The sequence below is a fragment of the Staurois parvus genome, unplaced genomic scaffold, assembly GCF_062004578.1.
Source record: "Staurois parvus isolate SC_StPar_1 unplaced genomic scaffold, SC_StPar_1.0 ptg000479l, whole genome shotgun sequence".
NCBI lineage: Eukaryota > Metazoa > Chordata > Amphibia > Anura > Ranidae > Staurois > Staurois parvus.
Window position 1 is genome coordinate 150,285 of NW_028318275.1, and position 15,689 is coordinate 165,973.

General features: G+C 41.6%; 1 protein-coding gene across 1 annotated transcript; it reads right to left on the reverse strand.

Moving 5' to 3' along the window:
• Positions 1–214: 214 nt before the first annotated feature.
• On the reverse strand, positions 215–1,318 carry LOC149452319 (G protein-coupled receptor 20-like). The gene has a single exon (XM_089689521.1). It carries the CDS (start codon positions 1,232–1,234, stop codon positions 215–217), a length of 1,020 nt encoding a protein of 339 aa, XP_089545647.1. The 5' UTR covers positions 1,235–1,318.
• Between the last annotated feature and the right edge of the window lie 14,371 nt (positions 1,319–15,689).

Sequence of the window (15,689 nt, forward strand, 5' to 3'; positions counted from 1 at the left end):
ACTATGTTCAAATCAGGCAAAATTTCCTGATACTGGTTTAGAGACTTAAAAGTAAATTATGTAATCTGGTAACAGGGAATTTCTCAACCAAATCAGTACATTCCTTCTCAGTGATATTATCTTTGTACACTCTAATTAGACAGAACATATTAGTTTCTTCTTCCTGAAAAAAGGGAACCAGTCTCAATGCTTAATCTATCTTTTGATTGCATCATTACTCCTGTATTTTCCTAGCCTCCAGGGCGAGCTGCCTGCGGCACGGGCAGGGACTGTTAAAAGGAATTGGTGACGGTTGTTCTCTGAAAATACTTTTCCTAGCGGATTGGAAATGGCTAGTAACAAAACAATAGACAATGGGATCCATACAACTATTAAAACTACTCAAAGTTACTGTGACATGGTACACAATGAGGATGACATCCCGAGACACCTCACTGTGGACACAGAAAACCACTTGACTAACATGAATGGGAGTGAAACAAACTGTGAAGATGACCAGCACCATTATGAGGAGCTGTACCGCCTTCACCCGTCTCTCTCGGCTTTGGTTCATTTGTATTGACTTGGACAAAGTCCACATGATCCGCAGGGTGTAGAAAACAACAATCACCAAAGGAACAAAATACTCAAAACCTGTCAGCATAAGTAGCTGGAAAAAACAACAATGTTTGTGGTTAATCGTTGTGGTCAGTATGATGAAAGTTACAATCACAGCAAATATCCAAATCAAAACACAGATGCATTTGGCATAACTGGGATTTCTCCATCTGCGTGAGGCTTTGGCTTGCACAATGGCCAGGTAGTGATCAACACAGATGCAGGTCAGGAAAAGAATACTACAGTACATGTTCACAGAGTATGTAAAACTGTGAACATAATAGCAGATATGACAGGTCTCTACATTACGGTAATACATAACAATTCGTGCTGGTAGAGAGAGACCCACTAAGAGGTCTGTCACTACCAAGTTAATGGTGTAAATAACAGAGGGTGTCCTTGCTTTTGTCTGAAAACAGAACACATAAAGGGCCAAACTGTTCAGTATTATGCCCATCAAAAAAATAGAAGAGTTGATAATTAGCAACGCCACCCAAAGGCCATAGAACCTTTGATGCAAGGTTTCACCTGGGTTGGCTTGTTGAGGGATTTGGAATTGTTTGTCATTTGCTATAGATTCATTCAGTTCAAGTTCTCTGGATGGGTTGAAGTTTCCAGGGCTGACGAAGCACTCCATGTGGTTCAGATCAATCTCTCAGGACTTCTCTGGCTGCTTCTTCTGTATCTGTGTCTTTGTCTTGCTTCTTAGGGGTATGGTTTACTCTTTTCACACATCAGGCATGGATCCAGGCCTTGGAATCCTCAGTCAGAACAGCGGTCCTAGTGACAGCGATCACAGAAGCGAGTTGGTTCCTGTGAAAAAAAAGAGAAAGGTGCGAGCAACATTTCTTTCAACCTTGTCCAAAGTTTCAACAAGTTTTCTCACATATTCCTCCTGAATCAATTCCAAATCCCCTCTTTCTACCATGAGTGTCTGTCTGGCCCAGGGAGTGGGAAAGAGCCTATCCATTAAAACCTAAAAAAAGGGGGGTAACCTGTCTTCTTAGAAGGAATCATCCTTCATCCTTTTTACTATACCTGAACTCTGAGGGACATCTCCACCTAGCGGCTAAACATATCCACAATTACCCAAAAAAAAAATATTCCTATCCTTTTCCTACCTTTGGCATGTGTGTAAAATCTACCTGTGGGCGGATAAAAAATGTTAATGTCTTGCCTTGTGAGGATTGTTCCTAATGTATGTAATGCATCTAGACACATATGATTTTACCATAAAGGGGGGCCAGGGATGAAAAAATCCAGCAGTTCACATGTAACCTGCCATCCCCTGTGACCTATCCCATAATACTGTGAGCTGTGACCTACCCCATGATACTGTAAGATGAACAGAGGTGCACTAGCTTCTAGAATACATGGTCTCCCCTCTTGTGACACAAAGTCAAGTTAGTGGATCTTTTGGTCACACTAGCTGCATTCCACTTAATATCTTTAGAAGTAGCAAATGTACTGCAATATTTGATCTAACAGTGATATTTAAAATTGGAGCAGGATCTAAAGTGGGAGGAATATATTTTATTCTCAACTTGGGGTTTAACAACAGTATAACCTCATATTCACTAAATGGTAGTGTGTAAGGTGGTCTCATGTCCAAGAGTAAATGACATTTGAATCACCATCACAAATGATAGCAAACTTCTGAGACACACAGGCATGCCTTGAACCTGTACCAGAACCATCTTTGAGAAAAAACAAAACAAAAGGGCGGAGTGTACCTCCATGCTCCCCAAGCCAGGATTCCTGACATAGTTTTACAATTTTCCCTAACATACAGATGAAACATTTGATCATATGCGGGCAGACCAAGACAAGGGGCTATTACCATAGCATGTTTCAGATACACAAAAACATTACACATTGCAATTAACCATTTCACAAGATCTGACATTTCTAAACCTGTGGTTTGTCTCAAAATACTGTCATAGTAGGAACAGTCAGGTATCCATTGGCGGCAGCAACCAATCATGTCAAGAAAGGTAAGCATGTCTTTCTTGGTCAATGGGCGGGGCAGACCCATAAGAGCCGCAGCTCTCTTGTGACTGAATTTCCTATCACCTTTTGTGAGGACAAAACCAAGGTATTCAACAGTTTCTTAACACCATTATATCACATATACATCATAAGATACACTGTCCACCTGGCTGGCTGTCCGCACTGAAACAAACTAAACCATGGCTAGGAGTTCATGGCTTGGGGCCTGGAGGACTACAGTATAATCCTGGAGAAATTCACTCCAGATAAAACTTTTACTTCTAAAGTTAAAGGCAAAAATTAGCCATGTCTCCTTAACAACAGGAATTTGCTAAAAAAAATTTGTCAAATCAATCACTGTAAAAAAAACAACTCGGCATCAGGTGGGATGGAGGAAATGAGTATTGGTACATCAGGTACTATTGGGACAATGAGAGTTACAAGAGCATTTATAGCCCTCAGGTCCTGCACAAATCTGTAAGAACCGTCTGGCTTCTCAACTAAATTTATTGGGCTGTTGTATGGTGAAATCACCTTTCCAAGGATTCTTGCCTTGAAACAAATGCTCCACCATGGGCACTATTCTTTTCCTCCTTTACTTTAAACAAAGGGCATTATTTATAAAACACAGTGTGGCCTTGTATTGGAGTGCAGGAAATGAATCCCACATCCAAGGAACTTTCTACTCAAACTTTATATTGTTCCAGCAGAGAGTGAGGGATCATCTTTCAATAAACACTGTCATAACAGGGACAGTTGGTATCCCGGCAGATTAAGCTACAATACCTCCTTTCCCAGAGTTTTAGATTAATACTAAGCTTTCCCAAGAGAACAAATCAACTGGACAATTGGGTATGATTTTGAATAAATGCTCTAGCAGCAAAAAAAAAAAAAAAAACTGAAAAAGTGGTGCTTTAAAAATGTTGGTGGGTTTCCCACCTGTTCTTATAGAGAGTTTTCCACTTTTTCAGCGAATTCTCTCCACATACTGTTTCAGGTGGTGAACTCGGGATGTCTGTTACATCCAGACCATCACTCACCCTTAATATCAGGGAACCTGAACCAGAGGATTCTTCAACAAATAAATCCTCTTCAGTAGTTGGAGTGACAGCAATTCTCCCTACGGCTTCATGTGTGGCAGGAGTTTGAACTACACTAGTTAATTGGTGTGTCTGTGCAGATATTAAGACTGGTGATGCAGGAGGTGCAGTGGGAATGGGATTCTGGACTGCATAATGGTTGGTTAGGAAATCAACAATTTCCTCTGTAAGGGTGGGATAACCGTACGGTGGAGGGAGTAACATGAGAGGGTGTGTGGATCTGTCTATTTCTGACTCTAATGAATGTATCCTTGCTGCATCATTATTCCTAACTTCAGCCTTCTTTTGCCTCTTATTTTTCCTATAAAACCAAAGCGGAGCAAACGTCACCCAATTTTGTCCACCCCTGGCCATATATCTCGGGTCCCACATAGGGTCTCCCTCGTACCATGGAAATGCCTGTTTTTCTCCCAGACAGAGTCCCCTGACCATATCCATATGAAAAACATCATTATCACCACTATAGGGAAATGGATCCACACTGCCCATTACTTCACTCCATTCTGCTAATCTATCTACCCAGGGGTGAATTAAAGAATAATCTGTCCCACAGATACGGGCTACATAATCTTTACACGCTTCACCAACATTTGGGAGAGGGGGCTTATTCCTACTCTGACTTCTCCCCATATCTTACACTTGAATATATCTGTATCAGAAATCTGTCCTATAGGCTGTAATGACAATTTATCCTATAAAAATGCCTGGACCTAAGATACTTTCTCTAGTCTTTCTCTAGTGACTGATAAAAGTGAAGATTATAACCTGGGTGTACAATACTTTCTAATAATATTCTGCCAATCTTTTCTAACTTACAACACAATTTAAACAAAACATTTACATAGGCACCCAACTCAGCGTTGACAACTTCACCCAGATCATCAACCAATAAGGTTTAGCTGAAGGGGTGGAGCATGTCACACTGAAATTGACAATACCTTCAGTAACCGCTGGCCCATACACTTTACCACCTGGGCACTTGTGTCACACAAACAAATTATCTTATACTTCTATGCGATAGGAAGATAAGCAAAGAGTTGCAGGGCAATACTGATCAACCCCCTGACTTTTTTCCTGGTTTCTTTCATCAAAGAAACACTTTTCAGTCTCTTCTCATAAGAGACTTTGCAGTTCCCAAAACTGCCTCTAGTCTTTTTCAAAAGACCTTGTGCTCCCCACAGCACTTTGCGCCTGGCCACTGGCGTCTTATGACGCTGAGTCCAGTGCTACTATAGGGCATGAGATTTCAATCAGAGCCTTACCGGCAAGACAGACTATTTGGCAGAATGACAAAAAATCTTACTTACCAAAGGGTGATTATCTCATCCCGGACACGAGCCCCCAATTGAAAGAAATTGTCTTCTCGTTCCTTCTCTGCACTGACCCCGTCAGCCCCTGGCCTTGATCAGTAATTACCCTCAGATCTGGAGCCCCCTTTGAGACACAGGAAAATGCACACAGACACAAGGTGGTATCTCAGAAGGAACTGAATTTATTCTTCCGTGTTTAAACTTATATATGAAACCTAAAACAATGCATAGAAATATAAGAACCAATCAATTGACAGGTATGCATTTAACCAATCAGAATATTACATACGTCAGTCATGCCCAATCAGTTGGCATATATGTTAATTATTAGTATATACATCAAGCGTGAACTTTTGAACAGCACAGAAAGCAGACAATTCCTCTTTTAATGCTGGCCATAGTTATTAATACTCTTTCAACAGGATGTAGCCCACCACAGACTTTCAGTCTTGGGCTAGCTAAGGGAAAAAGGGGAAGTTGCACCTGGACAAAAAGAGGAACCTTTAACTCCTGACAAATTACCATTTAAAACAAGAAAGTCAATTCTTTTAAAATACTGACTTAAGTCTTAAGATGGATACTGATTCTAAAATGGAAGAACTTTGGCTCAGAGAGACAAGATGGTGGGACATCAAACTTAAGGGCTAATCCCTTCACATGTGAGTATACTACTTTTAATAAAATATGAAGTTCTAATGCTACTACACTATGGGAAGCTGTTGCTCATTTGCATGAACGATATTGAGAGTCACAAGAGGGACGAAAGACATTGAAGGGGATGTTAAAGCCAGGACATGGAACCGCAGTGGGGCCAGGTGCCTCTAAGTGATTGTTGACCAGTATGAGAATATAGGTCATCTACTAAGGTGAGCGCACAGTTTGCATGGAGGTGGAGCACACAAGGAATCACATCAGAAGCTTGAATATCACTTGTGTACTTTACAATGGAAAAGTAGAACACTGGAGTCGACTTTTATATTTATTTTAGAGGTTTTAAATCTCTGTACTATTATTATTGCATCTTAATATTATACCTAGGTGGAGAAGGTGGACACTAGAGGGGATTGTAATTACACATTACATCTTGTGCAGCTGTTATTTTAAATTGGTATTTATAATTCATGCATACTGGTTTTCTATATATGGTATTTAAGGCACGTAGATGAATTATTTTTTAGCACTATTTATTAATTTATTTTGTATGGATTTGTATATTTATAGAGCCTTAATAGTTTATGTATATATGTTTTTTAAGACTAAGCAATACACCATAATATACACTGCTCAAAAAAATTAAAGTACCACTTTGAAAACACATCAGATCTCAATGGGGAAAAATATCATGCTGGATATCTATACTGATATGGACTGGGTAATGAGTTAGGAACGTAAGGATGCCCCATCGTTTGATGGAAATGAAAATGATCAATCTACAGAGGACTGAATTCAAAGACACCCTGAAAACCAAAGTGAGAAAATTATGCAGCAGGCTAGTCCATTTTGCTGAAATTTCATTGCAGCAACTCAAAATGGTACGCAGTAGTTTGTATGGCCCCCACATGCTTGTATGCATGCCTGACAAGATCAGGGTATGCTCCTAATTAGACGATGGATGGTGTCCTGAGGTATTTCCTCCCAGAACTGGACCAGGGCATCACTGAGCTGCTGGGCAGTCTGAGGTGCAACCTGGCAGCAGTGGATGGACCAGAACATGATATCCAAGAGGTGTTCTATTGGATGTAGGTCAGGCGAGCATGGGGGCCATTCCATGTTATCAATTCCTTTATCCTCCAGGAACTGCCTGCATACTCTCGCCACATGGGGCCGGCCATTGTCGTGCACCAGGAGGAACCCAGGACCCACTGCACCAGTGTAGGGTTTGACAACAGGTCCAAGGATTTTGTCCTGATACCTAATAGCAGTCAGAGTGCCATTGTCTAGCCTTTAGAGGTCTGTGCATTCCTCCATGGATATGCCTTCCCAGACCATCACTGACCCACCACCAAAACGATAATGCTGAATGATGTTACAGGCAGCATAACATTCTCCACTGCTTCTCCAGACCCTTTCACACCTGTTACATGTTCTCAGGGTGAACCTGCTCTCGTCTGTGAAAAGCACAGGGCGCCAGTGTTGGACCTGCCAAGTCTAGTGTTCAATGGCAAATGCCAATCCAGCTCTATGGTGCCGGGCAGTGAGCACAGGGCCCCCTAGGTGGCGCTTGGGCCACCCTCATGAAATTAAGTCTGTTTCTGGTTGTTTGAGATTGTTGTTTCAGAGACATGTACACCAGTGGCCTGCTAGAGGTCATTTTGTAGGGCTCTGGCAGTGCTCATCCTGTTCCTGTTCCAGATACCAATCCTGCTGTTGGGTTAAGGACCTTCTACAGCCCTGTTCAGCTCTCCTAGAGTAACTGCCTGTCTCCTGGAATCTCCTCCATGCACTTGAGACTGAGCTGGGAAACACAGCAAACCTTCTAGCAATGGGACATATTGATGTGCCATCGTGGAGGAGTTGGACTGCAACCTCTGTAGGGTCCAGGTATCGCCGTTATGTTACCAGTAATGACACTAATCCTAGCCAAATTCAAAACAGTGCAGATTTCTGTACAGGAAAGACTGGGGAGAAATCAAGCAATACTGTGGTACTGATGGCTTAATCATTAACAGGATCCGTGGGAAGGATTTGTAACAGAAATGGACTTTACTGAGGGCAGTCAGGACTGTTAACACCAAGACACCAGTAAAGATACAGGGAAAGTACTGATTAGTGGTCCCACCTTGACTAAAGATCAGTGTTATGTGGGGAGTGTGACCGGAGATCGCTAGTGGCAGTGGATTCCATACTACTTCCTGGCCTGGACGTGGCTCAGATTGACATTCATAAGGCGAGTTGGCCCTTGTGGTCACCGCTTTGAGGTGAGGGGCCATTTCTGCCATTTAGGATTTTTTTTTGCACCGTGTTTGAAGATCACCTACCACAAGCACACAGCTGTTGATCTACAGTTACTCTGCATGTTGGGTTACCCACACTGTTTTCCAGCACTAGTGTGAATTTTATACAGTTTCTCTGGACTTTTATTCATGGTTACATGTATATTTTACTTCAATAGGAGTGATTATATATTTTTTCATTTATATATTGGTCACTTTTGCCATGTTTTCACCCCCAGAGGGGTCACATGATCTATAATATCAGTCCCCTAGTGGACTAGGGGTGGCTGGTTTGCTGTTTTTCCCAATTGGGAAAGGGTTCACTTGTCAGAGTACAGGTTTTACCTGTTCACCATCAGCAGCATTTTATGCGATTCGTTTGGATCATCACTTTGCTTTGTCACTTTTTTTATTTCATTTTACTTGTCATGTGTATGCTTATTTTATATTTCCTGTGTTTTGTACTGTATTGTTAGTGCTTCACCATTTTTTTACTATTATATTGCACCTATTGGAACCAGGTTAGGTGATAGCAGCTATTCGTTCGTTTTTATTGTCCCCATTTAAGCGCAGGAAGGTATTATCTTTTGATATTAGTTTGTTTCTCACTTATTATTATGTATTGACAATTGCATATTGACCATTGTTAATCAAAATTTTGTAAGGGTTTGAAGTTGCCATGCCAACTAATTAATATAAGGATTACATGTAGATGTTAAAACTGTGTTAATGTGAGAAAAGTGTTTGGTATTATACTGTAGATGTTCAGAGTCTGTCTTGTAGACATAGATAAAAGTGTAAGATGCTAATTTGGAAAAATGCCTAGAATTGTCTTAGGCTTATCACAGTTAAATTACATTTTGAACTCATATATTGAAAAAAAGTGTGTTTTACATAAGAATAATTTCTCTGAGTACAGAAAATTACATATTCAGGATGGATGCATACACTGAACATTAACACGTTTTTTTTGTTGTTGTTGCATGGAATTGAGTATATATTGAGAATTGTTTACTGAAGACATTATTCCATTTTTATTCTTAGAAAATGTTTACCACAATTATGTTTTACAAGTTTTTTTCCCTATTTATGGAACTTCAGATAAGATAAAAGGCTGGGTTGGAATCAGAAAATAACCCAGGTTATGGCACAAACGGAAAGTCCCAGGGGTGTTTGCCAAGTTTGCTACCTTATTGGGAGGGTAGTCACATGAATGTGGCCTAACTAGGTGGAGGTACTCCATACTACTGGAGGAGGCTTGTAGAAAAACAATAACTAATCACAATGGGAAAAATGTCATCATCTGATGAAATAGTTACATAGTCTGGCTGAAAAAAGACAAAAGTCGATCCAGTTCAACCATTAAAAAAAAAAAAGTTATAATCCTATACCCACAGTTGATCCAGAGGGAGGCAAAAAGCCAGTAAAGCATGATCCAATTTGCTCCTGCAGGGAAAAAAAATCCCTCCTGATCCACGAGAGGCAATCGGATATTCCCTGGATAAATTTACTTATAATTGTTAGTATCCAGTTATATTCTGTGTATCTAAGAAAGAATCCAGGCCTTTTTTAAAGCAATCCACTGATCTGGCCAGAACCAACTCTTGAGGGAATCTATTCCACATTTTCACAGCTCTCACTGTGAAGAAACCTTTCCGTGTTTGCAGATTACATTTCTTTTCCTCCAGACGTAAAGAGTGCCCCCTTGTCCTCTGTGATGACCTCAGGGTGAATAGCTCTACACCGGGTTCACTATATGAACCACGGATGTAGTTATACATGTTGATCATATCCCTCCTTAATCTCGTCTTCTCAAGAGAGAATAAATTCAGTTCCTCTAATTTTTCCTTTCCTCATAGCTGATCTCCTCCATGCCTCATATCAGTTTGGTTGCCCTTCTCTGTACTTTCTCCAGTTCCCCAATGTTCTTTTTGTGAATTGGTGCCCAAAACTGAACTGCATATTCCAGATGAGGTCTTACTAATGATCTGTATCGGGGTAATATGATATCTCTCTCTCTGGAGTCTATACCTCTTTTAATACAAGAGAGGATTTTGCTCACTTTATAAACTGCAGCTTGTCATTGCATGCCATTATTAAGATTATGATCTACCAGAACCCCCAGAGCCTTCTCCACCATTGATAGGATGAGAAAGGGATAAACGTTCCCTAGACACAGCAGATATTGTCATCCAGACAAGCAAAGAGGAGCACCTGTTATCACTGCCAAAGAAAATATGCATAGGGAAGATTTTTATAGAAAAAAAGCAGAGCTATACCCCAAATAAATAACTGATAATGTGAAAAAATACATGTTTCAATCAATCCAATAATAGTGCATAATAATAGAACACCCAAATCAATTCAAGTAATTAAAAAAGTTATAAAGTCCAATATGAAAGTGATGTAAACCAATAAAACATCCCGAAGATGGTAGTACAAACCAATCTTGAAATAATATGGTGTTCTGCAGAGGAAGAAGAACGCTCCACCTCTCCACCATGTGCAAAGAAAGCTTTTTAAAACCTTACCAGAATACCATGACCCTCTATGCTCCTCTCCATAACATGCTTAAAGTGTTACTAAACCCACAACAATAAAATCACTCTGTATATGCAGTAAAGCATGCTTGTTATACTCACTGTGGAAACTAAGAGGTTAATCCTCCACATTGTTTAAAAAGGCTTTTTGATCCTGTCTTCTCTGATTCTTCCCTTCTTCTGTCCACAATCCATCTGCTGATACAACAGGAGTTACTCTGCACATTCCCAGTTTAGTGTGCATTGCTAGAGCATTTTTTTTGCTTTGGGAAGGTAAATGTGATAGACACAGAGCCAATCAGTGCTTTCCAGACAGAGGGTCAAGGGTCATACAGCCTCATAGGACAGTCAGAGGGGAGTGAAAACTCCTCCTACAAGTTTTAACCAGTGCTCAGCTGGACACTGATAGAAGTTGCAAGACTGCTTTATACTGCTGATGAGAAAAGGTATTTAGCCGTTTATATTTACTAAAATAATTGCATTTCCATGTTCTGTGCACTGTGGAAGACCAGATATAATGAATGCAGGGTCCTGGGTTTGGTAACATTTTAAAATAATATTAAAGGTGAAGTACAGCCAAAACTCTTTTGGCTGTACTTCTCCTTTGAATCACAGGAGTGCAGTTCGTTCTGCACTCCTGTGACCTGTTTTCAGATGACAGAGGGCTGAAGCCTGCAGTCGACTGACATCACTCAACCGGTCCAGGCTAGGGAAAGATCTGACTTTAAAGTAAGGATCCACCCCAGAGTCTGGAGTGATCCACGTAGAGTCTGAGCCACCTGTTCCCTTCCCCTTCACAGCCCAGCACTTCAGTGAGGGTGGGGTGGGGTGGGGTGGAGGGGGGGGGGGGTTGAGCAGACAGTGGTGACTAACAGTCTGCTTAGAGCACCTGTGAGTCATGTGATCACTGAGTTCTCACCCTTAGAGCCAGCAGGGGACATATTTTACTGTGGTGGGTTTAGTAACACTTTAACCTCCCTAGCGGTCTGATTATGTTGGTATTTCTGTGCTCAAACGGTACTTTTTTTTGCATGGAATATGTCATTTTTTTTATTGTAGGCCTGTAATTTTTAGGAATAACTCACTGAAATCTGTCCAAACAAGAGTCTAGTAAACATCCCGGGTATGTTAAAATTTTAAACAGGAAATCATAAATTATAATTTAATAAATAATCATAAAAAATAATAACATAATAATAAATTTAATTCAATAATATAATCAAACCAAAAACACTGAAATCTGAAATAGAACGCCAAGTTTGCACATCACTGAGCAAAGTCGCAAAATCGTTTTCAGTGTCTGATGACGAATTTCCCCACAAATCATTATCACTCAATTCTGCAAGTGGTTCTAATTTACTATCGCTGTTCTCTAGCTGGTCTAAAACCGCTTTTGACTTAAAGGGATGCTTTTTGGACGCCATGGACATTTCTCAGTTTCCAGGCAGAAAGAACAGTAAAAATGCAGGCAGGGCACAGGACAAAGCACTCGGGACAAAATGTATGTGAAATGGTTCAATATAGTAATGTTTTACTATGTTATTTTAGTGAATTTAGTGAATATCACTTTTAAAATTTAAAATTTCCCACCAGTTCTGTCCCCCGTACGTCCCGACGTGGCAGGGAATGTGTCAGGGAGCGAGGAGCCAGACACACAAGGAGGTGCAATTAAAGGTAGGTTTATTAATATAAAAATAAGACAAGAGACTATGCAAGTCCAACAGCGGAAATCGTAGCCAAAGCCGGGGTCAAGAGCCAGGAAGAATGGTCGCCAGAGCCGGGGTCAGAAGCCAGGAGGAGTCTTAGCCAAAGCCGAGTCGGTATCCAGGAAAGCAATGAGTAGCTAAACAGGAGCTTGCTGTTGTGCAACAGACAGGACACGAATGCAATGGACAGCCACAAACAGCAGACTTATATGTGATAAGCCACCACCTCCTGGGGGAGGAGCCACAGAGGGCTGAAAGCATAAAGGATCCCACAATGCTTTGCAGACACCTAAGATGGATGCCAGTACATGGAGCAGCACAAGGTCTGAGGAAAGGTAGGACCTTGACAGAACGGAACATGGAAGACAGATGCTGGCATCGGCCGGAGGACATGGCCGGGGACACTGCAGGGGGGACATCGTGGGAGCGCAGGACAAGGTAAGTGCAGAAGAGATCCCGGAGCAACGCTGCAAGGAATTCCGAGCGTAGCTCGGGGTTACCGCTTGTGGTGCTGAAACTTTACCCCGAGCTACAGTCCCCTCCAGGGAGGTTAAGTGAGGTGAGATTTCAGAGTAATACATTCTGTACTATATTAAAGTGTTACTAAACCCAGGACCCTGCATTCACTCTATCTGGTCTCCCACAGTACACAGAACATGGAAATGCAATTATTTTAGTAAATATAAACTGCTAAATACCCTTTTCATCAGCAGTTAGAGCAGTCTTGTGACTTCAGCAGAGCACTGGTTAAAGATTGCAGGAGGAGTTTTCTTTCTGCTCTAGGAGGATGTGAAACCCCTGACCTCTGTCTGGACAGTGCTGATTGGCCCTGGGCTGATCACATGCACTCTCCCAAGAAAAAAAAAACTCTTTTGCAATACACATCAAACTGAGCATGTGCATGTGACTACAGATTCAATCTGTATCAGGTGGACATTTCAACAAGAGGAGGGGCAGAGAAAACAGGATCAAACAGCCTTTTTACACAATGCAGAGGATTAACCCCTTAGGTTCCACAGTGAGTGTAACAAGCATGCTTTACTGCATATACAGACTGATTTTACTGTTGTGGGTTTAGTAACACTTTAACTTTAAAACAATTCTGCAAAGAGAGCAATGATACTTTCCAATAATTTAAAGGAAAACTTTAATGGTTGTGGTTTTATTTATTTTTTTTCAAGTTTATATGCTTTTAAACTGACTAAAGGATTCCATGCACTTTCTTTTACATTTTGTGCATAGATTTTTAAATTTACCTATTGAGGTCTGCAAACAACAGGATTTGTAGAACAGTAAGCAGACAGAAAAACATATGAAAATATTCCTGGCGCTTCATATGCAATATTTCTCATTTACCAATCAAACATTTTTTTTACACTTTTTAAGCATTACCATAAAATAAAGTTAAAAAAAATGATGATTCCCTAAGGAGTGCTTCAAGCAGTCTGTGGGTGAAGGATTTCCAATAGGAAACAGAGAAGCTAATCAGAAATGATTATTTATTATTATTATTATACAGTATTTATAAAGCGCCAATAGTTCGCTCAGCGCTGTACATTACAAAAGGGGACAGACCATGTGACAGAACAACAACAATACAATGCAAAACATGAGGGGATTGAGGGCCCTGCTCTTTCGAGCTTACAATCTAGGAGGGAGGGGATGGTGGCACAGGAGGAGATAGTTGTGGGGGATGGGGTGGTAGGAAGAGTGGAGGAGGTTGGCAAGTTAGCAGAGGGTGGGGTAGGCTTCCCTGAAGAGATGGGTTTTCAGGGTGCGCCTAAAGGAGAGGAGAGTAGGTGATAATCTGATGGGTTGGGGCAGGGAGTTCCAGAGGATGGGTGACACCCTGGAGAAGTCCTGGAGGCAGGCATTGGAGGAGGAGACCAGGGAACTAGAGAGAAGGAGGTCTTGTGAGGAGCGGAGTGTGCGTGTTGGGTGGTACTTGGATATTAGGTCGGTGATGTAGTTTGGGGCAGTATGGTGGACGACTTTGTACGTCAGTGTTAGGATTTTGAATTTATGGCATAAGGGTAAAGCGAGCGCTCATAGTTCAGCTGCTGGAACACTCTAAGGAATCACTGGACCTTTAAGCAAGAATAATAATATATAGTGCAGCGCTGGTGTATTAATTAAAAAAAGAACATGCTAAAATGAATACAAATAAAATAGTTCATAAAGTCCTTCCACAATTAAGTGACCATAGGTGTATGAAGGTCTTCCTCCTTATAAAGGTGACTGGTATCGGATAGAAAAAATGCGCACTCACCGACCGCACATTTTAAATGCGCCTTTGTGCACTCTTATGCAGATGACCAGCCAGACATGCAGATCCTAAGGACACATGGACCATCCCTCTCAAATACTGACATCGGCCTTGGGTGCAGTACCTCCAGGTATATAGAGCCCTTTCGTTCCAAAAGATAGGCAGGCAGGGGTCCCCCTCCTGGTTCCAGGTACCCCAGAAATGGTAGATGCAGATCGTCGGCGCCTGTAAACCACGTGACAGAGCACAACGGGAGGGGCGGGGACTTCCAGGTTACGGAAAAGTTTCCGTAACCTGGAAGTCCCCGCCCCTCCCGTTGTGCTCTGTCACGTGGTTTACAGGCGCCGACGATCTGCATCTACCATTTCTGGGGTACCTGGAACCAGGAGGGGGACCCCTGCCTGCCTATCTTTTGGAACGAAAGGGCTCTATATACCTGGAGGTACTGCACCCAAGGCCGATGTCAGTATTTGAGAGGGATGGTCCATGTGTCCTTAGGATCTGCATGTCTGGCTGGTCATCTGCATAAGAGTGCACAAAGGCGCATTTAAAATGTGCGGTCGGTGAGTGCGCATTTTTTCTATCCGATACCAGTCACCTTTATAAGGAGGAAGACCTTCATACACCTATGGTCACTTAATTGTGGAAGGACTTTATGAACTATTTTATTTGTATTCATTTTAGCATGTTCTTTTTTTAATTAATACACCAGCGCTGCACTATATATTATTAGGATTTTGAATTTGATCCGTTGCGCAATTGGAAGCCAGTGGAGGGATTGGCAGAGGGGGGTGGCGGAAATGGAGCGGTTGGAAAGGTGAATGAGTCTGGCAGCCGTATTCAGGATTGACTGAAGCGGGGATAGAAATCCACTTGGTCAACAATTTCTTGATCCAGCCACCTTAAATGGTACCAGACTGGGGTGCGAGTCACTTGGCTTATGATGAAAAGTGTAAAGAGAAAAATAGTGTCATGCCAGCATTTTAAGAGTCTAAGAATATTTTTTTATTATCATAGAATTCCAAAGACAACAAACCAATGTATAACCAGGTTTGTAGCTGATAACTGCTGTAGAACTGCTCATTTTGTTGCTGCTGTGTTATCCCTTCTGCAATGAAGACAGGGACCTTTTAGTGCTTGTCCATGGAGTGTCTACAGTGCAGGGGGCAGCCATCTTGGCTGGGTCTGAATGATGGTATTTGGCTGATGAAACAGAGTGAGGGCTCCTGGAGAAAGGGAACTCTGTTG

Excerpts from the sequence above, each read along its gene's own strand:
- LOC149452319 (XM_089689521.1), bottom strand. The coding sequence starts at position 1,234 with ATGGAGTGCTTCGTCAGCCCTGGAAACTTCAACCCATCCAGAGAACTT.